We start from the raw sequence: 27,349 nt of genomic DNA, 5'->3' as shown, positions 1-27,349 counted from the left end.
CACCGACAGCCCTGGCGGCCCCAGCAGCCCCGGCGGCAGGGACCTGCATCCTCTCCTGCGCCCCTCGCTCACCGCTGGGCAGACGCCGCGGCTGTCCCGGAAGAGGCAAGCCGGGGACAGTCCCACCCGGACCCCCGAGAGCGGCCAGCGGATCTCCAAGAGTTGGTAGCGTGAGGCACAGCCAGGAGCGAAGGGGCCCGGAGCCTCGGGGCCCGCGGGAAGTTTAAAGGCGGAGGGTCCCGGTCTTCGAGGGCTGCAGTTCCGGGGCGCTCCGGGCTCCCAGCCTCAGCAGCTGGAGCGTCTCAGAATCCGCCGCGGTCCCTGCGCGGCCGGAGAAGGAGTTCTCTGCAACTTCGTTGGAGACGTCGGAGAGCCGGCGGGAGAAAGGTGGAGGGGCACGTCCAGCCCCAGAGACACCGAGCAGCGGGAGACAGGAAGGATCTGGCGGAGGCCGAGGGGTGGACAGACCCTCGTAGCAGCAAGACCGAAGCAGCCTGGCAGCCCGCGGGCCTCGCTGTCCCCAGAGTGAGACGAAGGGCCGTGTGCTCGCGGCCTCTTGCAAGCTTCTGCTCCGGCGCCGAGCGCCCCTAGTTATCCCGGAGGTGGGCCCCTGCGCTATGCCCTCGACGCTGCGGGCGCCTGGGCCTCAGCTTCTCGGGTGTGGGCCGGGAGCCGCCGCTTGAGCCCGCCGAGGAGCAGAAGCAGCTGGAGTTGGGCGCCCGCTCCCAGACCGACTGGCTGAACACTGTTTCCCGCCTCTCGGCTCAGCTCTCCGTGATCTTCCGCAGGAGGCTTGGAGAGGGACCCCACGGCCTCAGAGGTGTTTTCTGAGCCCAGCTCACACGGTGCCTGGCCTGGTGGCGCGGCTCCCTAGGCTCTCTGAGCAGCCCTTTGGCGCCGAGAGGCAGCGGCGCGGGCCGACCTGCAGTCTGGAGCGCCCCGATGGAAATACACTGTAAGCACGACCCGTTTGCATCCATGCATAGTAAGTAGGCGGCGAGCTCGCTTCTCTCACTCTCCGGCCGGGGTCGGGTTGGGGGTGCCGGACTACGGGGCAGGTACTAAGTTCTGGAGAGCTCGGGACCTCTGTAGCTGCGTAGACAACTTTGCAAAGTGCAGGGCTTTCCAGGCAGCAGACGCGGAATGCATTTAGCCGCTAAGGCCGCAGCGCCTGGTCGGTAAATCCCGCCTCCAGCAACGAGGTAGTAGTGTAGGCAGCGAGCTGCAGCCTTTCCGGGTCTCCAACAGCTAATTCTCAGAACCCTGGTTCATACTCATAGACGGCTCGAAACTGGGCCAGTTGGAAGGCAGGAAGTTTTAACAGAGGTCGGTGAGAGTCTCAGACAGAGCCCCAAGCCCCAACTCTGTTGGTGCCCTTTCAGCCATGGGACCGACCAAGACTGATGCTTAGAATGAAAAGTGGGACCCCGACCAGTCCCTGTATGTGTGAAGAAAAGACGTGAGAGTTAAGAAAGTACACCTGGTCCAGGGTTCCAAATGAGTCCTGGGTCGAGGAGAGGGGATTTAAAAAAAAAAAAAAAAAAAAAAAAACAACGAAGTCCGGGTCCCTAGGCTACACTTGAGTTCAGGCATCGGCCAGTACAGACAGAGACCTTCAAAGACACCATTGGGTCGTTCTCTGTAGGGTGCCTGCCTTGAGGTGGCTTCTCTCCTAGAAAGAAAAAGAGAGAGAGAGAGAGAAAGAAAGAAAGAAAGAAAGAAAGAAAGAAAGAAAGAAAGCTAATTAGTCACATGCAGGCGCGCCTGCCTTCTGAAAGCCTGTGCGGCGTAGGAGACCCGGCAGGGTCATTTCGGGCACCGGCAGGGCCCTGCTGCCTGACCCGCAGGGATTCTGCCAGTTCACCCATTAACACAGCCTCCTGTGAGATGAACGCTCTTCTCACGGTGAGTTAACGCTGGATTAGATTCGGAGATTTCAAGGAAATTCCAAGTGGAACGAATCGCGTTTCCCTTCTGTTGGCTGTAGGATCGGCCAGGGGAAGGCGCCAGGCTATGGCAGACTGCAATCGGGTGCCCAGCTCGGGTCTCTGTGGACTGCATATCGCCGAATAACTCCGTGGCTGGCAGTCGGCTCCAAGCTCGCTTAACCTCAACCAGCCGGGATCCCGCTACTCTAGCCGTGGGTCCCCTATTTAACAAAGGCAGCAAGCAGACACCCCGCTAGAGAGAAGGCAAGCTGGGGCAAGAATCTTCGTGTCTTCCACGAAGGGCCCAGTGGCCTGGCGGCAGGGGAAGATTTGTTTAGGCAGCGGAAGCGGGCTACGAGCAGGTCAGCTTCTCTTTGTGTCAACATCCCAGTCGGAGGTAATCCTCCCAAGCGGCAAAAAGATTCGCACAGTGAAGCGGCTTGCTCTGGTCCCAGCCCCAACGATTCCTCCCCATTTGGGGACTGGGTTTAAGCGGCTTCCAGTCCACCTCGGCTCCAGCGTCTTCCACAGCATTTTCCTGCACAAATTGGCTCTGGAGCCTCTCTGCTCTTACTCAGAGAGAACCTGAAAACAAACGAGTTGGGGGCAACACTCTGAGAGGTGGGCAAGCGTCGGCTCAGCCAACAAGCAACTGGGAGACAAGATGGGTAGGGCTGGCTCCCGTGCTTCCTTCCTTACTGGCGGAAATCCAAAGGCCCGCACTGCCTCTCTCTGTCCAGAGTTCTGCTGCCCAGAGGTCATGCCCAAGCCCTTGGGGAGACAGCATCAGACTTGGTGGTCTTCCGGTGCGCATCCGTGTGGAGAAGCAGCTCCTTCCAGGTGCTGGTTAACCAACTGCTAATGTCTAAGCCTTGCTGCCGGGCCTTCAATCTGCCCCCTCCTCGGGAAGTGCTCCCTCCTCCCATTCTCAATCTCCCTGGCAGCACAGTGGGGGCTGGGCCAGCCTAGCTTCCAGAGCTAGTGGAAGCCCTTGGCTTCTCCAGAAAGACCCTTCGCTCTCCCGCCCAAAGCTGTTGGCTTGCACAATGTAGTCTGTCTCTGGGTCCCAATTTGCTGGTGATGGGGGCAGAGAAAACAGGCTGGCAAAGGTGGCTGAGTCTTTCCCTTCATCTTTATTTCTGGCTCGGGTCAGTTTTTCCTTGTGGCCTCCCTTCTTCCCTTACCCCACCCCCAACCAATTCTGTACTGGACAGCTTCAGTTGGCAGGGACAGGCACTGCTGTATCGTGGTCTTTCTGAGTCCAGAGGTACCCCACACCCTACTCTACTTCCATCAAGCACACTGGTACAATGACTCTCTGCTAGATGCTTCCTTCCCCCGAGCATTTTACCAGTTAGTTACAAAGTACTTCTGTGGCCAGTGTCCCACCTGAGTGTGACCCAAACCCTGAGTTACCTCCATTTTACAGAATATGATACTGAGGCTAGAGAGACAGAAGGACTGACAGAAATCAGCTGTCACTGGTTCTTGGGAATAGAGGCATACTGTTAGGCTTTGGAGAATTAATGGAGAGGGGTAAGAGAAGGGTTTATTCCAGAGAGGCCAGTGGACTGTCGGAGTGTATACACACGCAAGGCTCTACCTCTGTGTAGTCCAACTACGTCTGTATTCACAGCATGACTGTTAGGTGTGTCAGCACCTGGCTGTCCACTCTCTGTGATCCTGTTTGCATGTCTATGTGTGTCCCTTCTTTTTGCTCTGGTGCATTTAGGAAGAATTTCAATGATCCAGGCTCTTGTAGTTCAACCTTCAGCTAGCAGCAGACATCTCCTTAATTATCTGTGCCTAGCCATAGTTTTGGGGTGTGGGCAGTGCCCTTTGTGGGCAATATGTCCCTAACAAGGTCTGAGGAGCATCTGCAGAAGCCGGTTCCTTCCAGAGCGGAGACACAAAGGTCCTAGGGTCACCCACAATTCCATGGTTCCATCAGCCTTCAAACCCTGCTCTTCCAGATGGGGCCATTCTACTTTTGCTGTATCTGTGTTTGTTTCCCAGTTTTTATCTAATTTGTTTGCATCCGTATCTGTGCCAGTTTCTAAATTCTGCACCCCTTAGGAATGATAGCCGAGTTCATGTCTCAGCCCAGTGCCCTCCTGGCAGACGAGCCCTCACCTAGCTGGAATCCACAGTAGAAGTTGGGACTTGAGTCTTGTAGGAGATGCAAAGCTGGAGCACGACCTGAGAGGGAGGGAAGGAGAGGAAACAGATCCCCACCCACAGAGATCTGTCTTCTAGAGATCCCTTCCATTTGTTAGCCTATTTAGACTTTTCCATGCCTTCCTCCTCCTCTGTCTGCCTAAGACTCTGTGTCCTATCTAGCCCTCCCTTTGCTATCTGTCTCATTCCACCCTTCCTCTCTATGGTATAGAGAGTATAGAGAGTCAACAACGTCTATATCCTTTGCACATAGTTCTCCTTCCCTGTCTCACTTCCACTCTCCTTCAGACTTTGGACTTCCCTTCTTATCAGTCTTAGATTAGTTCCTTTCCTGAGGCCTGTGATAAAGTGCTCTGTTGGGTAGATTCATGAATGAGACAAGAGGACCAAGGGATCTGGGGGCCTGTCCAGAAAGTTAAGAAAAGTAAGAGTCACCTGCGTGAAGTTTGTGTCAGCTGTGGACACTTGCCTTAGATTCTGCAAATTCCTTAGTATCTTAGCCTTGTGGTCAAAGGGAGGTAGTCTGGGGGATCTGCTATGATTTAGGGAGACCCGACTCTAGGAGACTCTTGGCATTTTTTTTTCCCCGATGGTACAAACCTATGAATTCCCTTACAGAATTGCTCTTGGCATTGAAGTCCTCTGAAGGTTGCCACTGTGTTTTGGGCTGGAAGTCTCCATTGTTAGTGGTGTAGCAAACAATAATTGCAGGTTGGCTACATTAGATCATATCAAAAGTGTGCTGGGTCTTTTCCCTGCCCTTTCCTGACATTTGTCCTCCCAATCAGCACACACCAATTTTGGATATACTTTGTTTTACTTAAATCCAGCCTGTTCTGGGAAAATTGGTTCAACTCTTTTTTTTTTTTTTCCTTAGATGATCTCTGTCCTAGAACAAAGCTCTTGATCAGGGTTACTGTCATCTTTCTGTTTTAGGGAAACTATGCAATTATGTCCCTAGCTGTAAAACTCTGTTCAGGAAAATTTTCTCTCTGTTTTTTTCTGCTCTTGCATGCAATGTTTCAGAACAATCAAAATTTCTCAAAGGCACATTTTGAAAATCAGAGGAAATTTCAGCATAGTTTGGGACTAAGTAATGTAATTACCTAAAAAATTATGGTTTTCTTGGACATAACCTGGAGATTTTGGGAAGTAATTTGTGAATTTGTTAGATACTTTTAAGGATAAAAGCTGTTTTTAGGAGTGTTTTATCCCTCAGTTTCAGATGTTGTCCATGGGCCTGGTTGTAGATAAGTCTTGGACTAGGATGGGGTGGTGGTGGCCGAGCTGTGGTGGCTATGTTTCTGTTTTAAAGTTGGAGGGTGTGACCTTGGAGGTGCCTCGACTTCCCTTCTGGAGCCCAGTCTGTCCTAGGATAGGAGGTTTCCCCTCCTGGGCCTCTGAGCTGTCAGCCCCGTCATTACATTCTCTTACTTGACTTTAGCTCCAATCCTCAGCAAGGCCAGTTAGCGACTGCTTGGCAGCTATGGGGCCAATGGTGTTGCTACACTGTATCGGTCTGTTTACTGGCCTGGCTCTTTAGTTTACTCAGGTCCTGTTTCCCTTCAGCTGGGCGGTGGTTACCATTACCGAGTATCAGAGCAGAAGGGGCACTTTCTCTGACTCCCTTTACTTAAAATACATGTCATGGCACTAGTAAAAATCTGGGATTCAGGAGTTTTCTTATTTCCTCCTAACCAACTTAAACCTGTTTTCGGATTGTAAAACATGCCCAAAATTTCAGGGACACACCTAACAAATCCTGATTCAGTGGAGTGTGCTGTGTGCAGAAGACCCTGTGACCCATTTCTTTTGTGTGCTCTGAGAGGGTACAATGGTCAAGCCTGCACATCAACCTCATCGTCTTAAAGGAAGGCTTTAATTTTTTTTTCTATTTTTAAATTAAGGCAGCGGTTCGCTTTTGTCTCAGTGATCTAAAAATGCCGGTCATTAAAAAGAAAGTCTTTAGTTCTTTGAATTAGATTGCTGATTTGAAAAACACTTTCCCCCTTGAGATGTAGATATTAGAAGAACCCGTTTCACTTTTGAAGACATTTGTTAAAAGAAAACGAATTCCACTAATTTTCTCCCTCCTTAAATTTGATTATTTTAAGACATAATTTTCTCCCCAGGCTCTTCCTCAAACTCAGCATTGTGTAGTAAATTGTGCTCCTTTCATATAGATTTCTTTTACACATTCCCTTACCGATTCCCCCAAATGAAGAAGAAAATGCTAGCAACTAAAAGAAAAACAGTGTGGGGAGCTACCAGTGGCTCAGTTGATGGCCTGCAGACAGACAAAAGCTAAGACTGGTGTTAAAGAGCAACCCAGGGTCCTCATGTCATCTGCATGATTGGACTCCAGGTGCAAGACATCTAGCCTGTCAGCCATTTGTAACCAGAGGGGCTCTGGGTGCTCACAAGGGCACTTGTACTATGTAACTGGTTCTAACCACCCTTCCCCTTGCCTTTTGTTTCTGATCTGTTTCAGGACATGGAGGAGTGAATCAGCTTGGGGGGGTTTTTGTGAATGGACGGCCACTCCCAGATGTAGTCCGCCAAAGGATAGTGGAACTTGCCCATCAAGGTGTCAGGCCCTGCGACATCTCCAGGCAGCTTCGGGTCAGCCATGGTTGTGTCAGCAAAATTCTTGGCAGGTAAAGGCATGGGCTCCAGGCTTCCCTCAATGTTTTAAAGAAAGATCTAAAAGACAGCCCACAGCTGTTCAAGGTGCCAGTGTCACAGGGAAACTTACGGCAGCATTTTGCTCCACACACTCCGCACTTGAGAGATTGCCAAGTGTTTTTGAGACCGTCCTATTCAAAGTAGCTGTGGAACCCCCTGTTTCCAGTGACACGTGGAATAGGGCGACTTTGTCAGGAGGAACAATGTGTTTCTCAAAAGTCTGGTGAATTATTTTAAAGAACTCAAAAGTCAAAGGCTCTTGGGAATTGTCCCCAAACCTCTTAGGTGAGCTTGGGGTCAAGAGAATGGCTGCTGGGGGGGGGAGGACACCCAGAGATTATTGTATTTCTCCTTATTTTTCTTTTTCTCTTTTGGTGCAGGGCTGTGTACGTGTTAAGTGATTGTCCACCACTGAGCTATATTACCAGCCCTCAGTGTTTTCTTTGAGATGTTTTCAAATAGCACTTGGTATTTAAAAGCCAGCGTCATCTTCGGTGGCACCATCAGCCTGCCCATGCTGGCTGTAGTGTTTCCTTCTGGGTGTTTTGTTTCTTTTGTAGTGACAGGCATCCTAAGCACACGTTAAATTAGAGGGAGGAAAACAAAGCAGCGGCGAACACTAACTCTCAAATCTGACGTTTCAAAGTTGCCACTTGACCCAGCAATTTGCTGCAAGCAAAATACTCACAATGACAGTCCTCGCCAAGGGCTGTGCAGACTGGTAGCCTCACGTTTATTTTTCTCACCAGCCTCAGCACGATCCAGGGAAGGTTTTAAGATGAGGAAATAAGCCTTTCTAGAGCTAACTGGCACTGGCAGGTCTGGCCAAGTCATCACTTGGCCTGGACTGGGTCCTAAAGGACTCTGGGACCCTGTCTCTCTCCACAACCCCAAAACATATTGATATATATTTTTTAATGTCCTGGGCATGTGACATTGTTCTAGGTCTTCCCTGGCAGACAGGAACATTCTCAGGCTTAGCTCTTCAGGGCTTTCTTACTATTTCTTTTCCTGAGGTCAGCGGTCCTCGTCTTTGTCCTGTAGATTGCCTTATGGTTTAACAACTGATACCTGACTGACAGTCGTGAACATTTTGAAGTATTTTTTGTAGTTTTCTCAGTGACATCGTGACTTTCTGCTCTTCTTGTTCCATCTGCTGGAATTTAAAAATTCTCCCAACAGTGTGGAATAACCATGTAGGGGATCTTGATTAAGACCAAAGGAAGGCATCTCAGGGATGGGAATCTGGCAGTTCCACTAGGGCCCACCTATGCCTGTGTTTACTCTTCATCTTCCTGCCTAGCGTGGGTCACGTCAGCTGTGGAGGACAAGGGCTCAATCCACTTCTGATAACACTCAGCCAGCAAATGAGTTCCAGCCGGAGTTCAGAAGGAGCACAGGAAATCGGGCTGGTGGCCATGTTAGACGGTGGGTCAGGGAAGCTGAGAGTGAGGACAACAAAAGGAAGTGGCCTTCGGGGGACAGGAGGAAGAGAGAAGACAAAGGGGAAAAAGAATGGTTGTTTTTCAAAGACAAAATAGAAAGTGTACAAGAAAAGAGGGTGAGAGGAAGCTGTTTCAGAGTATCCGGTCTCACTTTGGGGGCTGAATGGTCGCCACCGTCTTCGTGTGATGCTTCTTTGTAAGCGGGGGAGAGGGAAGGGGAGGCCCTTCCTTTGTTTTTACTGAGACATCTTTGCTGAGCTGACATTTTGTTCGCTGTTTGAAAATTTCAAGATGCTGAGAGCCTCTCTCAGACATCCAAATGACCGAATCTCGTGTTCTAGAGCCCCAGAGCCCTTTACCTCTCCCATGAAGATTGAGGTGGACAGGGATCCTTCTAAAGTCAGGCCAGCAGACTCCCGTGGACCAGAATAGATTTGTCACTGGGCAGAGTGGCACTCGGAAGTTATGCGCCGCTCCGGTGCCTGGCCGTTTAAGTTGTCAACAATAAATTGGAATTTCATAGCTCATTATTTTCATAACTAAGAACCACAGTGGACAAAATGTCACTCTAATTAGAACTGCTTTTTAAGAAACAAGTTCAGCCCTAAAACGGTGTGACTGGGAATTTCTGAACTCGGCCTATTTGACCCACAGACTGCCCCCCCCCCGCCCCCTAGAAGAATTTGATGGGTGCTCACTGGGTGACAGATTGTAGAGTGCTTGGTGTGTGGTGGCTACAGTTTTCAAAGGCTGTGTAGCAAGGCAGGCAAAGTCCTTGGGAACAGGCAAGGATCCCTGTCCCTCCAAGAAGGTATGTGGGCTGACAGCAGTGTGGACATCCGGTCTAGAATTCAAGGCTCTGGAGGAACTGAGCATCACAGGAAGGCCAAGTCAGATCACAGAGCAGGGCTGGCGTCTCCTCTCATTGGGAATGCCAGGTCATTTGAAATTTTGGTGGCATATCACAAGATAAAAATAAAACGGTGGGGATTTTAATCCTCAACTGCGTACTCTACTTTATGCAAATTCTCTTTATTTTTTTGTAAAATCTTTCACGGTCATTCTGTATTCCTGTTGTTATAACATCTCTGCAAAGGAAGCATGGCAAATATCCGCCCCTATTACAGAAATGGGGTAACTGAGGGAGAAGAAGACTGTGTGGTCAAGATCACACAGCCATTTGGTGTCAGAGCCGCGGCAGGCATGGCACCTCTTGACTCCCAGCCTAAAGCTCTTTGCTTTCTTTGCACTGAGGGGCACCGGGCTGGTGGCTGCCGTTCATCTTTTGTCTGTGAGCCAAAGGGCTGCACGGCTGTTTTGCTGAGATGAAAGGGTGGTTATTAAGTCTGAATCCTCACTTGACACAATCTTGAGTTGGGGTTTCGGGAGTGTCTGTGTTGCCTTCTAAGAGCCTGGCCCACGAGTCAGTCAAATGCAAGACAGAGACCTGGGATGTCCAGACTTCGGAATCCCACAGTTGGCACTGCTCAAGTAGGGTGGGCAGGGGGCCCTGGGCTGCCACATACCAGCCATGTAAGCAGGGGGCTTTATTCTGCTGCCTGGTGACTTTCTGTGTGGTCACTGTCGTTCCATTAGAGTCATGTATTTTAAGAACACATTGTGATCTGCATATCTGTAAGCCCTATCTCGAGACTATCCTTGCCCTAAGAGGACCCAGAGGCTGTTGGTTCATGGAATGAGTGATAGATGCCTGAGAAAAGACCTTGCAAACAGTAAAGCTCTCTACAATTGTAAGAATTGCAACTACTAACACTTAAAATGTTATAATCAAAGCAGAAACTTGTAGTGATGAGAAAAGCACTGGATTCAAAGTCTGCTTTGAAATCTGGGCTGTTCCTGTAACCAGAGGAGTTGGGCAAGTGCCTTAGTCCTCCAGTCATTTATTTTCTCTTCTATAAAATCCTGCTGACATCAAAAGATGTGTAAGGATCGTAGTAATTTGAAGAACTCGGTAAACTCTAGAGTGTTGTGCCCAAATAAAGAGTTGTTATGTGATAGTAATAATCGGCTTTCTCGGGCTGGAAAGATGGCTCAATGGTTAGGGACACTGGCTGCTCTTCCTGAGGACTGGGTTTCAGCAACCAGCACCCACACGGCAGCTCACACCTGTCTGTAACTCCAGTTCCAGAGGATCCAGCACCCTCACACAGACTTATATTCAGACAAAATACCAATGCTCATAAATAAAAATAAATAAGTTTAAAAAATAATTGGCTTTCTCTTGAGAAGTTGACGGGGCTGTAGAGTCTTCAAGAGTTGCTGTGTGCTAGAATTTAGGTGCCTCTCTACTTTCTATCAAAAAATAAATTTACATAGGTATCCATTGAACCCTTTTGTGATTAAAAACTTTTTTTTAGAAAATTGCTTCCAGTGATTTTATAAAAAGAGAAGATAGGTTGGATTTTGTTTTATGGTTAAAATTGGTAAATGAGTCACTCTTCTCAATGAAAAATAGAACTATTTCTTCACTTCCAGAATATTTACTTACTTGGCCCTAAACAGACTCATCCAAGCTAGAGTTTTAACAACCCTACAAAGGTTCCACCATTGCTTCTGGGTCATAGTTCCATCCATCCAATAGAATCACCTCATTCCCTTCCTCCTCTTTTCCTCTCCCTATTCCTCCTCTCCTCTCTCTCTCTCTCTCTCTCTCTCTCTCTCTCTCTCTCTCTCTCTCTCTCTCTCTCTTCATGCATCTAGCCAAGTCTCCTTGAAATTCCTTATGCTCCTGCCTCCGCTTCCCAAGTTCTAGGAATACAGATGTGCCGACATTCCCAGTGCATCCCCTTACTTCTTATAAATATTCTAGGTTTAAAACTTATCATTTCTAAAATGTCTTTTGATTTAAATTTTTTTTCAACCTCAAGATAGTCTTCTTTGGAAGAGGGGATGAGAAATTCTCCGTAAACACTGAGAAAGACATCCAGGGACGGCTAGGATTCAGAGAAAGAACCAAGTCCCTTTCTCCTCCCTTGAAACAATACTCCATGTCACTCTCCTCCCTGGTCTTGGTTTTGCTGTGAAACCCTGACATCCTATTTGCGTTAACGAGGAAAAGCTGATAGCATGGAAATGTCCTTAGAAACAGCCGTTTACCTCAGGGGAGGCCTCTGGAAGAACTGTCGAGAGTCGTGGTTGGTTTTTCTGATTACTCAGGATTTGATCTCTAATATGTATTTCCCATTAACGCTGGAATCCAACACTCCTTTAATTTTATATCAGGGTTGTTGTTTTTCTCTGTTGGAGAAAAAGCTGTAGTATAGGGACAGCTTCAGAGAATGCTGCAGATTGTACTGGGGATGGGAAAGCCAGTGAACTGAAGGTCTATACTGACTTTCCAGGGAAATTTTAGTTCAAGAGGCTTGGCTAGGGTCCTGGCTAGGTACCTCAATCCTTTGTGACCCCAAGGAAAACATTTAACCTCTATAAAGCTGTGTTTAATATCACAGAAGGCCACTTCACCTAACTGTCCAGTCACTTACTCATTCACCTAAGACAGTTTATGTACTTTAGAGCTGTTAGAGAACCAAGAGGCAAATCCAGCTCGCAACGTTTTTATAATCTGTAACATGGTGGATGAATGTGAAGGCATTTTGCTAATATGTAGCTTGCTGCTAGCATTGTCCAATATAATATATGTATTTTATAATTATGTTATAAAGTATAATACGAGCCATGTGAGCAATTTGAAATTTTCTCATAGAACATTAAGAAAAGTGAAAGGAAAGTGGTATAATTTATTTTAACTATGAATTTTATTTAACCCAATGGACACAGATTGTCGTTTCAACATATAACCGACATAAAAATTATTAGTGGGCTGGCCAGATAGCTCTGGATAAAGGCGCTTGCTGCCAAGCCTGGTGGCTGGGGTTCAATCCCTGGGCTTCCATGATGACGGGAGAGAACTGACTCCTGAAAATTGTTTTCTGAGCTTGGAACACACGTGCATACACGGAGACACGCATGTACACAAAATATGATATTTTAAGAAATAAAATTTAAAAAATTATCGAGCTATTTAATACCTTTTTGTACTACATTTAAAAATCTGATTCACTGTTTACATTTTCAGCACATCTTGACTCGCACTTTCCACTTTGCGGGCTCCTGTGGCTAACTATGGCCCTTTCTTCTCCGGTCTAGGTATTATGAGACAGGAAGCATCAAGCCGGGGGTGATTGGAGGATCCAAACCAAAGGTTGCCACTCCCAAAGTGGTGGAAAAAATCGCTGAGTATAAACGCCAAAATCCGACCATGTTTGCCTGGGAGATCAGGGACCGGCTGTTGGCAGAGCGAGTGTGTGATAACGACACGGTACCCAGCGTCAGCTCGATCAACAGGTGAGGGCTGGGATGTGGTGGGGCGGCTGTAGTGGGGCCGCTGTACTGAGGGTCCGCGTTTGTCTTCTCTGAAGGTCTGCTTTTCTCTTGTCACTCCTTGGGGATAGGAGCAAAGCATAACTCCAGTGATGCTTGCTGGACTCTGTCACCTTTCTCTTCTCTAAAAGGGACAGGAGTTCTCAGTCCGGGGGGAGGACACCATGCCAATACCCAGGCCACTTGAATTCTCGGAGCCGGGGAGTGATGGGCATCACCCAGTTCACTATCTACCTATGTGGGGCACTTTGTATAAACTGTCCTGATTAGGCCTTCACAAACACCCCTTCCCCTGCTAGGGGCTCCAGGTCTGAGTGCTAGCTCATCCCAGAGGTTCCCAGGCAGACAGTCCAGCCTCCAGTTTGGACAGAGGTTGAACCAATAGATGTGGGAAACAAAGTTCCCTTTGGGCTGGGGCCATGGAACTTTTTGTTCTAGCCCTGCTGCCAACCTGAAGTGAGAACTCTACAGACACTTGTTTGTTTTCTGAGAGCCCAGGGATTTTCTAATGATTCTAGTGTGGATCTTTAGGGGTATCAGGTGCTTCAGAGCCAAAGAGATGCCTGCTCCCACACACCCTTAGATGTCACCCATGGATAGATAAAACCAGAAATAGACCATGACACCAGGCGTAGCCTTTTCCTGGAGTTCACATGCTATTCTTTCTTTTCTCTCCCTTAGGCTGATCCAAAGCATATTGACTGATACTGTCAGAGCTTTAAAAATAAATTTCTGACCTGGAATAGGTGTGGAAATACATATGTGTAATTCCAAGACTCTGGAGGTGGAGAGGGCAGTGATTTTGAGGCCAGCCTGAGCTATATAGCAAGACCCCAACTCAAAAAATAAAATACTACATAAAATGAAAATTACATTCTAGAAGAAGATTTTCTTTTCTTTCCTCTTTCTTCCTTCCTTCCTTCCTTCCTTCCTTCCTTCCTTCCTTCCTTCCTTCCTTCCTTCCTTTCTTTCTTTCTCCTCTCTCCTCTTTTTTAATACATAATGAGACAGTCTCACTATGTATCTATAGTTGGCCTGGAACTTGCTATGTGCTTGAAAAGATCCTCCTGTCTCAGCTTCCTGGATGCTGGGGTTACAAATGTACCACCGCCTGAAGAAGGTGATTTTCTATTATAGATAGTGCAGTCTCTGATCCATTTAAGGCTACAAGCAGGAGCTTTGGGTATAGCTCAGCTGGTGGAGCACTTGCCTTGCGTACAGGAAGCCCTGGGTTACATCCCTAGCATGACCTAACCCTGGTGTAGTGGTATATGTCTGTCATCCCAGTATCTGGAGTTACAGTAGAGTTAAAGATCATCCTTTGGCAACATGGAGGTTTCTAAGTGAGAGACTTGAGATTCTGCCTCCAAAACCCAAAGAAATAAATAATTAAACAAACAAACCCACAGTCGGGGATGAAATGATGAGATGAATATAAACAATTGTTTCTCTAAAACCCACAAAAGAAAAAGAAGCCAGAAGTCTTGGAATTGAACCATTCCAATTTCTTCAGAGTCACAGCCTACTGTGGCTAGTGCTGAGACTGAGCACAGAGAATGACTCCCTCTCGAAAGAAAGAGGTGGTCAGACTGGAGTGTCCCTGAAGTCTCCTCTGGTCCTGATGGCAGCACGGTGGCCCAATGCTCAGCATCCCCATGTGATGATGGATGTGTTGACTTTCTAAGTCCCACTAATTTGTCAACCCTTGGCCCATTTGCTTCTCTTTTGCCCTGACATCTTGTGAGATGCTGAAGAAGAGGGAAAGTGGGTGCAATCTTTTCAGATTTGTCCTCGAGGATAGAGCTGAGGAGAGGGTGACGATGCCAGCAGGCTAGGGGTGAGGGGTGTGGTATCTATTTTTTCCCTGAGTTATGAAAGGTTACAGTTGTGAGTTCTCCACACTGGGCTCATTGCAGGATTTGCAGTACACAAAACAAACATGATTTTTTCCCTGGGTATCCAGGTTATTGTTTTTCTTTTTAAAAGTAAATTGCATTGCAGAATGATGGAAATTCTTCTAGGGGAGGAGAGAGTTGGCAAATCAGAGATCCAAACCACTTTTCCAGTGAAATTTTAGTGGAAGATGTGCATTTTGCTAATATATATCATTCTATTACTATTAGACACAATTTGAAATTTTCTAGTAGATATTAAGAAAAGTAAAAAGAAATATGTATAATTAATTGTGGTTATATTTATTTAACCCAACAGAGAAAAAAAAAGTATTTCAATGCAAAATCAGTATGAAAATTATTAATGAGCTATTTAGCATCCTCTCTTTTTTTGGTACTAAGCTTTAAAAATGTGATTTACAGCACAACTGGACTCATACTAGGCACATGGCAGTGTCCCCGTGGTTAAGCACCATACTGCTTAGGTCCCTATGAGGCAGGAGGTGTCCAGCTGGGGGTCACTGGAGAATGCAGAGGCAGGAACAGAGGCAGTGTTGGAGAAGTTGGTCCGCTCTGTAGGGTAACCTTGCACAAACACCTGGTCAGGATTTGGGAGGCCCACACATTTCCCAGTGTAGGGTACACACACGGTGACATGGTCCACAGCATAACCTCGGGTGCCCCACGGCAGTCACAGACTTTACTGCCTATGTGGATGGGACAGGCAGATGGCTAATGAAGGAAGCGGGTCAGGTGGGACTCCAGAGACTCCAGGGGCTGAGGCAGGTGAGACAGCGCAGCCCTGTGGGTGGCAGCCGCTCCTGAGTCTCAGCTGAGTGCTGCTGGGAGTGTGAGCCGGAGCCTTTTTCTCAAGAGAATCTAGAGACCAGGATCTCTGTGTGGGTGTGGATGCAGATGCACACGCATGAGAAACATCTAGACTTTCAAATGGTGGCAATTCATTCAGAGTATGACACAGGCAGGGCTCCAGTTTTAATCTTCTGAAATGCAATGAATCATGTTCACACGATTTAGAAAGATCTAAGTGCCGTACCACACCAGTGCGTTTGTGAACACTGGGAGCTTTCTCCTACCTGCTTGCAGTAGGGAGGTCTAGCTGCCTTATGTGCTTCATCTAAGGGACAGCAAGAGGGCTCAGTAGGTGAAGGCATTTGCTGCCAAGCCTGAGGAGCCAAGTTCCATCCCTGAGGACCCACGTGGTGGGAGGAGAGAACTGACTCCTGAGAGTTGTTCTGTGATCTCCATATGCACTGTCACCTACTCCAAATAAATAAACAAGGGTCATTTAAAACTACATTTAAGCCGGGCGGTGGTGGCGCACGCCTTTAATCCCAGCACTCGGGAGGCAGAGCCAGGCGGATCTCTGTGAGTTCGAGGCCAGCCTGGGCTACCAAGTGAGTCCCAGGAAAGGTGCAAAGCTACACAGAGAAACCCTGTCTCGAAAAACAAAACAAAACAAAAACAAAAACAAAACAAAACAAAAAAACCTACATTTAAGTCCAGAGTAAGTTATTTCAAAGTAACATGTGAAGCAAAGACGGAAGTGGTTATGGCCGCAGCACGGGCCGTGGAGGGTGGACTGGAATCGGTGGCCCAGGAACGGCTGGCGTGTCTGATTCTGTGCATCTAGTACTGTGTGACAGGAGGTTCAAAGCTGGGGCCTGGGGCCATGGCTAGCTTCTGGGACCTCAGGGTATCTTAGATGTGGTTGGCTGATTGAGTCCCCACGTGGGTTCTCTATCTGTGGCCTCCCACAGCCCTCAGGCCTGGTGCTGTCCCGTGGAAGGTGTAGAGCTGACGCCCAGATGGGAAGGCCAGTGGAACGGTAACGGGGGCGGAAACTAGAGTAGAGGCAATGGTAAGATGGGGTCTGGTGTTCTTCCACCAGTGTCCTATAGGTCTCTGCAAGCCATCTCCTATGAGAAGGAGGCCAGGAGGAGACGCCACCATTCTTTCCCTGTTTCAGAGCATCATGGTATGCTTTTGCTGTCTGCTGATCCCTGGCATCCTTAGCTCTTTCCGGTGCATTTTTCCGGGGCTCCTCTTGGGGACTCCTCACTGCATCTTCCGTGAGAGTGCCCCAAATGGGATGCAGTCTCTTACCAATGCACCCTCCCCAACCCCAATCTCCCTGGAAAACCTATGCCATCCACTACAGAATTTCTTTTATTATTTTTTTTATAGTAAGGCAGAACCCATTGCGTTGAGAATGATGTACCTTCAAATAACCAGTGTGCAAGTGTCAAAAGAAAGAGAGTCCATCGCTCTCTCCTAACTATGCTCCCACCAAGGCAATTTCTCACTATTCCTCTATTTTAAACAGCCAGAAGGAAGGTGATGTCTGCATTTGTAGTTATTCTAGTGGCCACAGGGTCCTCTCTACTGCTCACCTCGGGAGCAGGTACCATCCTGCTGTCTTCAGGAACCAACTCTGGAAACAATGCTGATGTGGAGCTAAATATCACTGGAGCACTTGTACCAGGCTGGTGGGGGCTTCCTGGGGGTCCTCACGTCACCTTGCTCATTTGGGGTGCTGTACAGACTGCACCGGAGAGTCCTGAAGTCCAGGCAGAGTGTCAGCTGGAGGTGGCTGTCTCAGAGCTGACTGAAATGGTGGGTGGAGTGGGGTCATCCCTCTTCTGTTCCAGTTCTGTGTCTGTAAACTAGTGGCCAAGTGCTGGGACAAGTGGCATTCCCAGCTGAGGGGTGGGGTGGGGCAGGCTCTGTTCAGCACCAACTGGCTGGTGTGCATGTGAGAATTGGGACCAGCGTTACTGGTTCAGGTTAAGTTTTTATGGAGAAACCCAAAGCTTACACATAACTTGCTGTTTACTCAATAAACAAAACAATAATCTTCCCGGGAGCTGGAGGTAGCCTGGTGAATGGTAGTTTGTTAACTACGTATTTTTGTTTTGTTTTGTTGGAGACAGGGGCTCACCCTGTGGTCCAAAAAGGTCTCCAACTGCTGATACACCTGCCTCAGCCTCCCGAGTGCTGGGATAGCAGGCATGTGCCACCATGCCAGCCTTACTTCTGCTTTTTAATCTTAACTTTGGCAGCAAGTCTTCTGAGATGACTCTTCACTCCCACTTTCTTCTCCATGCCGGTGGCAGGCTTTGGATCTACCCAGCTTAGTCTCAGACTTTTGGATTCTTGGTAAAGCTGATGGCCCGTGGATCTGTGTTGATGGTAGCTTTAGCAATGTGGTTGAAGGGACTGGTATTCGGCACAAGACACCTCACTGCCAACCAGTCCCAGCCTGCCAGAGCCATGTTGGCCATGCTCAGGCTGGCAAGAGTCCTTTCAGTGGTATTTTTCTCTTTTTAGCATTGTGTGTGTGTGTGTGTGTGTGTGTCTCGGGGGTTGGTGGTGTATGTATGCGCATATAGAAACTGGAGCTTCGTGTCAGGAATCATCCTCAGTCTTCTACTTTATTTACTGAGGCAGGGTCTCTCAGTCAGACGCAAAGTTTGCTGATGCTTGGTCTAGCTAGCCATCTTGCAATGGTCATCCCCTGTTCTTGGCCTTCTGATTCTGGTATTACAGACACAATACCCAGCACTTACATGAGTTTCTGGCATCTGAACGCTGGCCCTCATGTTCGTATGGCAAACAATTCAATTGCTGAGCTAGCTCCTCAGCTTCTGACCCCTCTTTTGAGACAGAGTTCCATGTAGCTCAGGCTGGCCTTGAACTTGCTGTGTAGCCAAAGATGATCTTGAGTTTCTGACCCTCCTCCCTTTACCTTAGGGTACTGGGATCATACCCACCTCAGGTGGTTCTGGAGCCTGAATGCAGGGCCTGTATATGTATGTGCTAGGCAAGCACCATATCAGCCAGCTACACCCAGACCCCATCTCACCTTTTCCAACGCATCGCAGTGATCTCTCTTAGTAAAATTGTGTGAGAGGTCATGGGAGATGGTGGTAAGAGGATCTAGTTTTTCAAAGGGCTTGGGAATGATGCTGAAATGGAATCCTTAAATGCTTATAACGTAAAGTCCCTTAGATTTTGAGAAATGGATTCTGAGTCTGAATAGCTTCTATGTCTCATACAGGACGTGATTAGCAGAGGATTACTTTCTCCAAATGTAGCTCATGGAAAAGTGCTCACACCTCAGGCCTAGGAGTCTGGACTGACCCTGTGCTGCGTGACCCTGGCTCACCACTGGAGCATGCTGGACTTTAAGCCAGAGCATGTTAGCATGTTACCCTGGGCCATGCTTATGCTCAGCAATGTAGGAGGAGTCTTATTCATTTACTTTAGATATGGTCCCACTATGAAACCCAGGCTGGCCTTGGACTCAGGATCCTCCTGCCTCAGCCTCCTGGGTGCTGGTATCACAATTGTTCCATGTGCCTTCGGCACATGTGAAGCATCTGAAGGTTTCAAAGCTGAAGCTGCTCATCCATCATTATGAAGACAGCAGTGAGAAGGGTGATGTGTGACATTTACTGGGTGTTGGATATGGCTTGGCTGCATCTAAATAGTTCATTAATTCAGCCCTAATAGTAACTCCATGGGGAGGGATGATTCTTTCTCCCATTTCTCAGATGAGGAACTGAGGTAAGGAATGTACTCCAGGTCATGGAGATGGAAACTGAAGGCTGGATTTGAATGCCAGGGCTTTGGTTCTGGGGTCTGTATAGTTACTCCCTGTGCTGCAGGGGCCTCTTAATGGCTTATGACCTTTCGTGATGCTTTGCCAGTGATTTATAGGTATTTGAAAAGAAATGTGAAAAAAATGTACTTTGTTTTGCCTCTAGACAAATTCAATGAAAAGTCAGGATTTTATGCTGGACTTCAGTAAGGAATAGGACATATCTCTAGCACATCTGAATACTCACTTAACTGCTACATTTTTTTAGACACAAACACACACACACACACACACACACACACACACACACACACACACACACATTAGATCAAGGCTGGCAAGATGGCTCAGCAGGTAAAGTTACTTGCCACCGAGTCTGACAGCCTGAGTCTGATCCCTTTGATCCACATGGTGGAAGGAGACAACTCCTGCAAGTTGTTCTCTGGTGTGTGTGTGTGTGTGTGTGTGTGTGTGTGTGTGTGTGTGAGAGAGAGAGAGAGAGAGAGAGAGAGAGAGAGAGAGAGAGAGAGATCTTAAAAAAATCTTAAAAAAAAAAAACCCAAAAAACTAGGTTGTTAGCAACATAATTCAGGAGGTCAAGAAAATAACCTCATTCCCAGGTCTTTATTCTATATATTCTGTGTTTGCTCAGTGGAAACAACCCCTTTAAGTAGCGTGACAAACAAACAAACAGATGTACGCACATGTTGACTGTGTTTGAGGAGGTGTTTAAGCTGACTCATCAGCCAAGGGCAGAAGGGTTCACTCTGGTGGCCAGGATGCCAATGCTCTATGGTTAGGCCTGTAGCATCGAATGAACAAGTCTATTCCAAGATAACAGCTAATGATGTCAAGTGCCCTGGGCGCCTAGCACCAAGCTGTAAGGTCAGGCAGGGCAGAGCCGTCCACCCAGTGAGGTTAACCGGAGGACCTGCCACTTCTGTCCCTCCCGTGCAGAGGCTGGATACCCAGTGCAGCCTTGAAACGGACATTTAGATACAATAGTTTGGCATGTGAAGAGTTCCTGGTAAATGTCATGTGACAAGTGCAGGGTATGACACTGTGTGCACAGCTTGATTCTGATTTGTTGGTGGGAAATGGAATGTGGGTATAATAATGTATTATATGTGAGTGATTTTTTTCCCCTGTTTTTTGAGATAGGGGTCAATATATATATAGTTCAGGCTGGCCTCAAACTTTCAGTCTTGTGTCTGAGCTTCCCAAGTGCTGGGATTACAGTGCAGCGCCATGCTTGACCATGCTTGACAGATGTCTTCTTTATACTTCCCCGTGTCACCCACAGAGTCCACAGTGGAGCTGGGGAGGTGGCTCGGGAGACAAAGGGTTTGCCCTGCGAAAACAGAGACCTGAGTTGGATTCCTCAGAATCCACATCTGCTAAAGCTGGGTAGAGTTCTGTGAAATGGCTCAGCCAGTGATGGTGATTGCTGCCAACCTGAGGATTGTTTGGTCCTTGGAGCACATAGGGTGAAGGAGTGGACACACGCATATATGCATGCACGCACCAACTGTGGTGGCACACACTTAAATGCCAGCTCCGTTGTACCAGACACAGGCAGGTCTCTGGGGCCACCAGCCTAGCCTGAGCAACAGCATCCGGGGTTGTCTTTTGGCCTCTACACATACTCACACACTGTGCATGGGCACACATACCCAGAAATGTAAATAGTAGTCTATAATGGACACACGGTATTTTAATAATGAAGTAAAATTCTACCAAGTGTCTTGTTAAAAAGTAATAGTTTGGAACAGTGCTTTTCTTGAGAAAGTCAACATTTTATTATATTATGACTCACCCATCTCCAAAATGCCAGGGAGGGAGCTCTTTTGCAGACCCCACAGGGACTTTTGGTTGTCTCTGTGCTGTGTGCAAAGATGCGCTGCACTCATGGTCTCCTGGAGGCCCCATGTGTGGGTCCTGCTGGAAGTCTGCCACCAAGGCTCCCCAGGCTCCTGCAGAGCGTCAGCGTGGTCGGGCTTTGGGTACAGAGAAGTCAGTGCTGCTCTGTCACTTAAATACAGCAAGCCTTCCTGCAAGGTTTTTACTTTTGTGAAAAGTATTTGATTACTTCAAATAAGCAGAGAACGATCTGTGGGAACTCCCTGGTTGTGCTGAGCCCCACAGTGGAATGGACTTACTCAAGGTTATTGTCAGGTTCATGTTAGAACAGCAACAGCATTCTGAAAGGTAAATTGGGACACTCCTGGCTCCCAGCTGCATGGGTCCTTTTTGGAAAATTTGTTGGTTTGAATTTAATAAAGTTTTGTTTTTACAAATGTGCAGTCTGTTGAACCTGCTCCTGCCTCTGTGGCAGTAGCTGGGGCATCTCCATCCTTTGTGCTTCTGGTGTAAATTACTTGGGCCCCCGCGCTTTGAAGTCAGTTTGATGCATCCTTTCATAAAGCGGTCCTGAAGGCTGCTCTGGCCAGGGAACGAGAATCTTCAGCCTCTCAGAGACCACAGCTGGAGTGGTATGTTCGTAGTTGGAAACTCTTCATGGGGCCTCCAGGAGACCATGAGCTGAGCACAGCACGTCTTTGAACACAGAATGGAGACAGCCAAAAGTCCCTGTGGGATCTGCAAGAGTTTGGCAAACATAGATTTGCCAAACAGGACCCGGTGGTTGACTTTGTCCTGCACTTGGCTCTTGGGTCACCTGTTTTGGCCTCATCTGACAGTTGTTTACTGGGTCTTTATCTCTTTGGCTAACTTTCTGGCCTTTTTCTTTTTGTTGTCATCCTTGGGTGACACAGCGAAACCCAGGGAGCAGTGGCAAGGGCTGCAGCTTGTTGAGACCCTTCCTCCCCGTGGGGTGTGTATGAGCTGGCTTCTTAGGAAGCCAAGCCAAGCGCTTTCCCTGGGCAGCACTTCAACCCTTCATACCTTCCGTGACACACATCCTCTTCCTAGCAAATTTCCCTGGTGGGTGTATTATTATTTGTGGAGTCTTTAGGGCACAGAAACCAGCACGAGAGCGCTGCCAGAGGGCAGGCAGGTTGCCTGGTTCAGTGCTTTGGTTCCACAGGTGGAAGCCAAGCTCTAGCGAGGGGAAGGATCTCTGATGGGGCTGCAGGCACACCTGAGTGTCAGCTAGGCCGACCTGGACCAGTATCACATCAGCTCCCTTCTTCAGAAAAGGAGGCGTTCAGGCAGCTGTGCTCATGCAGCCCTGTCATCCCAGCACCTAGTAGGAGAGGCAGGAAGATCAGGAGTTCAAGGCTAGTCTTGGGTAGATAGGGAGCTTAAGGCTAGCATGAGTTACACGAGATTGTGCCTCAGAAAACCTAACAAACCAAAACACAAAAAATGAAAAACTGAACAGAGAGGGTGATGCAAGCCACCCAAAGACACCCAGTGAGGAAACTCCTCAGAACTAATTCCCAGTCTGGTCCCATAATCTCGCACCCCAGCCCTGCCCCATTCTTGTGTCTCTGCATAACTAGCTAAGGTCTCTTTCTTCTTCCTCCTTGTTCTTTTCCATTTTTTAAAAGATGGGGCTCATGGATGCCACACTAGGCTTGGACTTGCTATGTAGCTGAGGATAACTTTGAACTTCTGATTTCCTTACCTCCTCCTCCTCCTCCTCCCTAGTGCTGGGACTATGGGTGTGCACCAACTCAGGCAGTTTCTTCTTTGCTGGGGATGGAACCCAGATCTTTGCTCATGCTGGGCAAGCACTCTACCAAGGGGACAACGTCCCAGCCTCAGGGTCTCTTTCCTTCTCAATAGTAAATAGTCATTTGTTTTTCTTTTTTTTTTCCCAACTGCCTACAGGATCATCCGGACAAAAGTACAGCAACCCCCCAACCAGCCAGTCCCAGCTTCCAGTCACAGCATAGGTAAGAACTTTTCAAAAAAATTTGAAAATCTAATGGGCTCCAAATATTCTAAAGAACTTTTAATCATTCTTATGGACAGATAATTCTGCATAAAACACTTCACACGCGTCCTAATGCTCCTTCTTTGTCATTCTCCAAGGGCTGAACCTGGCAAATGAATTTTATAAATACTGCTAAAAGGTTTTGAATTTTACTGATTATTATGATAAATAGCTTTCACCATGAGACAGAAAATTGAAATCTAAGCCAAAAAAAATCCACTAATGGGGGTCTATAGAATGTCAGATAATTAAAGTAATAAATCAAGAAAGGGATACTTATTCATAACATTTTCTGCATCATTAGTCAGTAAGTAGTTTTGAATGTGTTTTTTTTCTTCTATAACCAGCCTTCTGCAATTCTTTGTGCACTTGCAGTCTTGAGTGAAGATGTAGCAAAACTTCCCAAACTTTTTTTCTCTCTTGCTCTCGCTTCGCTCTCTTGTACACTGCCAACCGTTGAGGGCTGCCTGTGGGGTTTCCGAGGTCCACAGGGGAAGTCTAAGAGTGGCCATGACTCATAAGGGTGGCGTCACACTCTAAGGTCTAAACTTTTTCCTTGCTTCCTCTTCAAAGAGGAGTTGAAAATGACATCTATAATCAAGGCATATTCTTGATGTCATTTCTCCATTTAGGACAAAGGAATACTTCTGGGTTGCTGAGGAAAAGTTACTCTACTGTAAGGAAGCAGGTGGTTACTCAGCAAGCCTCTGCCAGTTTGGGTGCTACAGACCCCAAGAATTCTGCAGCACTGCATCTCAGATTGTACAGTATTCCAGTCCATTTATCATTGCCAGTTACATCTGTGTGTATGCGCAGTGTGCATGCACTTACTTGAGGGGGCCAGAAGAGGGTGATGGATCCCTTGGAGCTGGAGTTACTGGTAGTCATAAGATATTTGATACGGGTTCTGGGAACTGAACTCAGGTCCTCTAGAAGAACAGCAAGTGCTTTTAGCCAACAAGCCATCTCTCCAGCCTCTACTGCCAGTCTTTCTTTAAATAAAAACCTGAACTTCCCACGGTGATGAGAAAGAAGACTGGCAGAGGCCTGGCTTATAGTTTCAATTCTGGCATCAGCTCACCCAGTCAACTAGACAAGTATCTCACCTCTGAGCATCAGTCTCCCCCTTGCTATATGGGGGAGGAGCACAAACCAGGTGTTCCCTGAGTTCTCTGATCCTCTAAGGGTGACTCTCTGAAGGAAGGTAAGACAGAGTCCTGCCTGCCCAAGACCATTCTTTATTCTGTGCTGCCGTTGGGAAGACTTTACTGTGCCCTTGCTATGTGGACCCTGGGGTTGGAAATCGACGCCAGACAAAAATCCCTGTTCTCAAGGGCTTCCAGTCCCATGGGAGAATGTGGGAAGGGAGTTTGAAAAACAAGCAAATAAACAAACAAACACCCTACAAAACAAAGCAACAAACCAAAGCCCAGGAAGCGGGTCTGCATGAGTAGCAGGAAGGGCCATTTCTTTGCTGGGTGGAATGACAGGGTTGAGGAGGGTTTCCTGGGTGGGGGTGAGGGGGTGTTTGTGGCTGAGATTTCACTTGTGGCTCTAACTGTCCCAGGGTATGTAGCATGAAGAAATAAAACTATCCTTCATTAGCCTTAGAGGAATAATTCTACAGTAATTCAGCAGAGTGGTATGTTTTGCCCCAGAAATTTCTATTAAAACTTTATCTCACATGTCTGCAGCCTCATAGTGTTCACATACTTATTGAGCACCCACGTTGAGTGACCTGCTCTAAAGTCATATGTGAAGCCAGAACAGGGCCCTGGGTCCTCTGTGCCCAGTGTGATTGCAAAACACCTAAGCAGTTGTTTTTGGCCCTGACGGTGACAGCCAAGCCTGTTTTCCATGTGGCTGTTGTTGGAAGTGCCAAGTGAGCTCTCTCTGTCCCTTTGTTCTTTGCACTCAATAAAGAAGAGGTCATGGGATTTGCATAAATCTATTTTGAGGAGCTTTTCTGGTGAAGGGAAAGAGAAGTTAGCCATTTCTGCACTGGTGTCTCTTAAGGGAGATCTAAACTCAAGCCCAAATGTGAGCAGAAAGGCCCTGCACCCTCTAGGCAGGCTGTAGACCTAGGGGCTGCCTCTGCTCCAAGGAAAGTGGCTTATTGCTCCAGCCACACCCTGCTCTGCAAAGTAAAGGCTCACCGGCCTCTGGCTGGCTGCTCATGGAGAGGTGTGTGAGAGCGGTCTACTGGTCTTAATGAAGGGAGGAAGAACCCCCACATCTCACAAGTGGAAATCCAGCCACATAGCTAGAGAGGATCTTCATAGGGCCCCTGGACTCTAGACTAGGAGTCACTGTGAAACTTGCTGCAGGCCCCTCCCCCCCTTACCCTTTGGGACTTAGAGACCTGGCCCTGGCCACAGTAAGTCACCACCCCTGTTTCCACTTGTAGGAAAGGAAATTTTAGGCCTGAGGCTAACTGTGAGTGCTGCTTGGCTAGATCACTTTGAATCTCTTCACCTTATGAAACTAACTTTCCTCATGTGGCAAATAGAAAAATAATCGGTAGCACCCTGGGCTGTGGCAACAACCGAGTGAAAAGCAGATCAGTGGGAGACATGTCTTTCTCCAGTGTTCATCAGTGAAAGCATACTTCTTATTATACTTTATTTACTGTGTGTGTGTGTGAGTGTGTGTGTGTGTGTGTGTGTGTGTGTGTGTGTGTGTGAATCTGCATGCACGCATGGCTGGAATGTAAGCAGAGGTGATCGTGGCTCAAGTATGCATCTAGGTCTTTCCCCTGCATTGGAGGGGCACCAGCTGCCCTCCTCCCACATCCTCCTGTCTCCTGCACCCTTGGGCTGGCTGAGATCTTAGTAATCCCCTTTTTTATTCTGCGCTTGTGTTCCTTTCTGCTCGGTGATCCGCGGGAGTTGTACCCAGCCCCATGTTTCTAGTGATCGCCCTGGTGACAGGCCCGCACCCCTCTCCTTCCACAGTGTCTACAGGCTCCGTGACGCAGGTGTCGTCGGTGAGCACCGACTCTGCAGGCTCCTCGTACTCCATCAGTGGCATTCTGGGCATCACGTCTCCCAGCGCCGACACCAACAAGCGCAAGAGGGATGAAGGTAAGAAGAGATGGCCGTGTATCCCGCCGGTCAGGGATGGATCAAATAGGGTCTACGAGGGGCGCTCTTAGAGGGCGAGCAAAAGTGCCAGCTCAACACCCTCACCTGCAGAGGACTGGAGTTCCCAGGGCTCTGTCCTTTCCTCTGAGACAAGGAAGACAGACAGGCACCCGTCGGGACTCTTTCCCTGCTGGTCTCTACCCATTTTCACTCCTTGGGTGAGAAGAGCCACTGTGGCCCACGCTTTGCTGCTTTTGAGAGAGTCCTGGGGACAGGTGGTGCCCCAGGGCTGCTGTGTAGACGGTCTTAGCTAAGCGACAATGTCTCCTTTGCGGGTTTTGGAGGCAAGAGATGGGTTGGGCAGGGCAACCACCGCTTTGCTCTGCAGTGAGGGCCACATGTGGGGAGAAAGGGCAGGAACTGGAAACACTGCTCTGTGGGGAAAGTGGAGAGATGATGATGAAGGGCGGAGGGAAGTCAATAACCATGGCATTGTTGCCCTTGGACCTGAGATGAAGGAGTGCTGGGTCTCCTGGGGATTACAAAGATGACCTTCTCCTGTGCTGTCTGGGCTATTGGAACTGGCCACCTCTGTGTGGGACACAGACTACAGTGACCTGGTCTCCTTCCACTAAATGACCCCCTGGGAGTCTGTAAAACCTTAGTCAGAAAGTGTGTGTGTGTGTGTGTGTGTGTGTGTGTGTGTGTGTGTGTGTGTGTGTGTGTAAGCTGTGGTCTGGGGCTGGAGAGCAGAGTGACAGAAACTTTGATTCAACTATCTATCTGCTGGCACAATTCTTCCTTAGCATCATGTAAGGGATGTGTGTTGTCATGAACACATGCCTAACTACTTAAGATTTGTAACTAGAAAGTTTAGTCAGCCCAGTGGTGGATTGGCCTGGGGTCTTCAGGGCCCCAGGCATTGGAGCTGGCCTCAGTGTGCAATGGTAGTCCAAGCTGGCATGATTCATGGCTCTCAGAGAGTGCTTCACCCCCTTCCCCTGCTCCCATACTTCGGAACAGATGTCAGAAGTCTTTAGCTCAGTGGGTTGCTGTGCCAGCTTGCTGCGGGAGGCAGTGGGCCTGCCATCTCTGTTGGTTTATGGGGTTGATGGTGTTATCTTTTTCCTCCATGTCACCTGGACTCTAAGCAGATGTACCAAGCTGGTGCCTGGCTATGTTTGATCCCAGTGAAGGGATGGCTTAGAGGATGCT

General features: G+C 48.1%; 1 protein-coding gene across 2 annotated transcripts in view; it reads left to right on the top strand.

The window, feature by feature from the left end:
• Positions 1-942: 942 nt before the first annotated feature.
• The window catches only part of Pax5 (paired box 5), a 177,079-nt gene continuing 150,672 nt past the window's right edge, over positions 943-27,349 (top strand). The window contains exons 1-6 of one of the 2 annotated variants that reach the window (XM_059254259.1): positions 943-985; positions 6,598-6,763; positions 12,404-12,601; positions 22,946-22,985; positions 23,901-23,931; positions 25,982-26,134. In XM_059254259.1, coding sequence (XP_059110242.1) covers positions 943-985; positions 6,598-6,763; positions 12,404-12,601; positions 22,946-22,985; positions 23,901-23,931; positions 25,982-26,134 — 631 coding nt within the window. Of the gene's footprint in view, positions 986-6,597; positions 6,764-12,403; positions 12,602-22,945; positions 23,011-23,900; positions 23,932-25,981; positions 26,135-27,349 lie in introns of both variants that reach the window. The other variant, XM_059254260.1, reaches the window with a different exon arrangement.

This window comes from Peromyscus eremicus, chromosome 2, assembly GCF_949786415.1.
Source record: "Peromyscus eremicus chromosome 2, PerEre_H2_v1, whole genome shotgun sequence".
Lineage (NCBI taxonomy): Eukaryota > Metazoa > Chordata > Mammalia > Rodentia > Cricetidae > Peromyscus > Peromyscus eremicus.
This window is presented reverse-complemented; position numbering and strand designations above follow the sequence as displayed.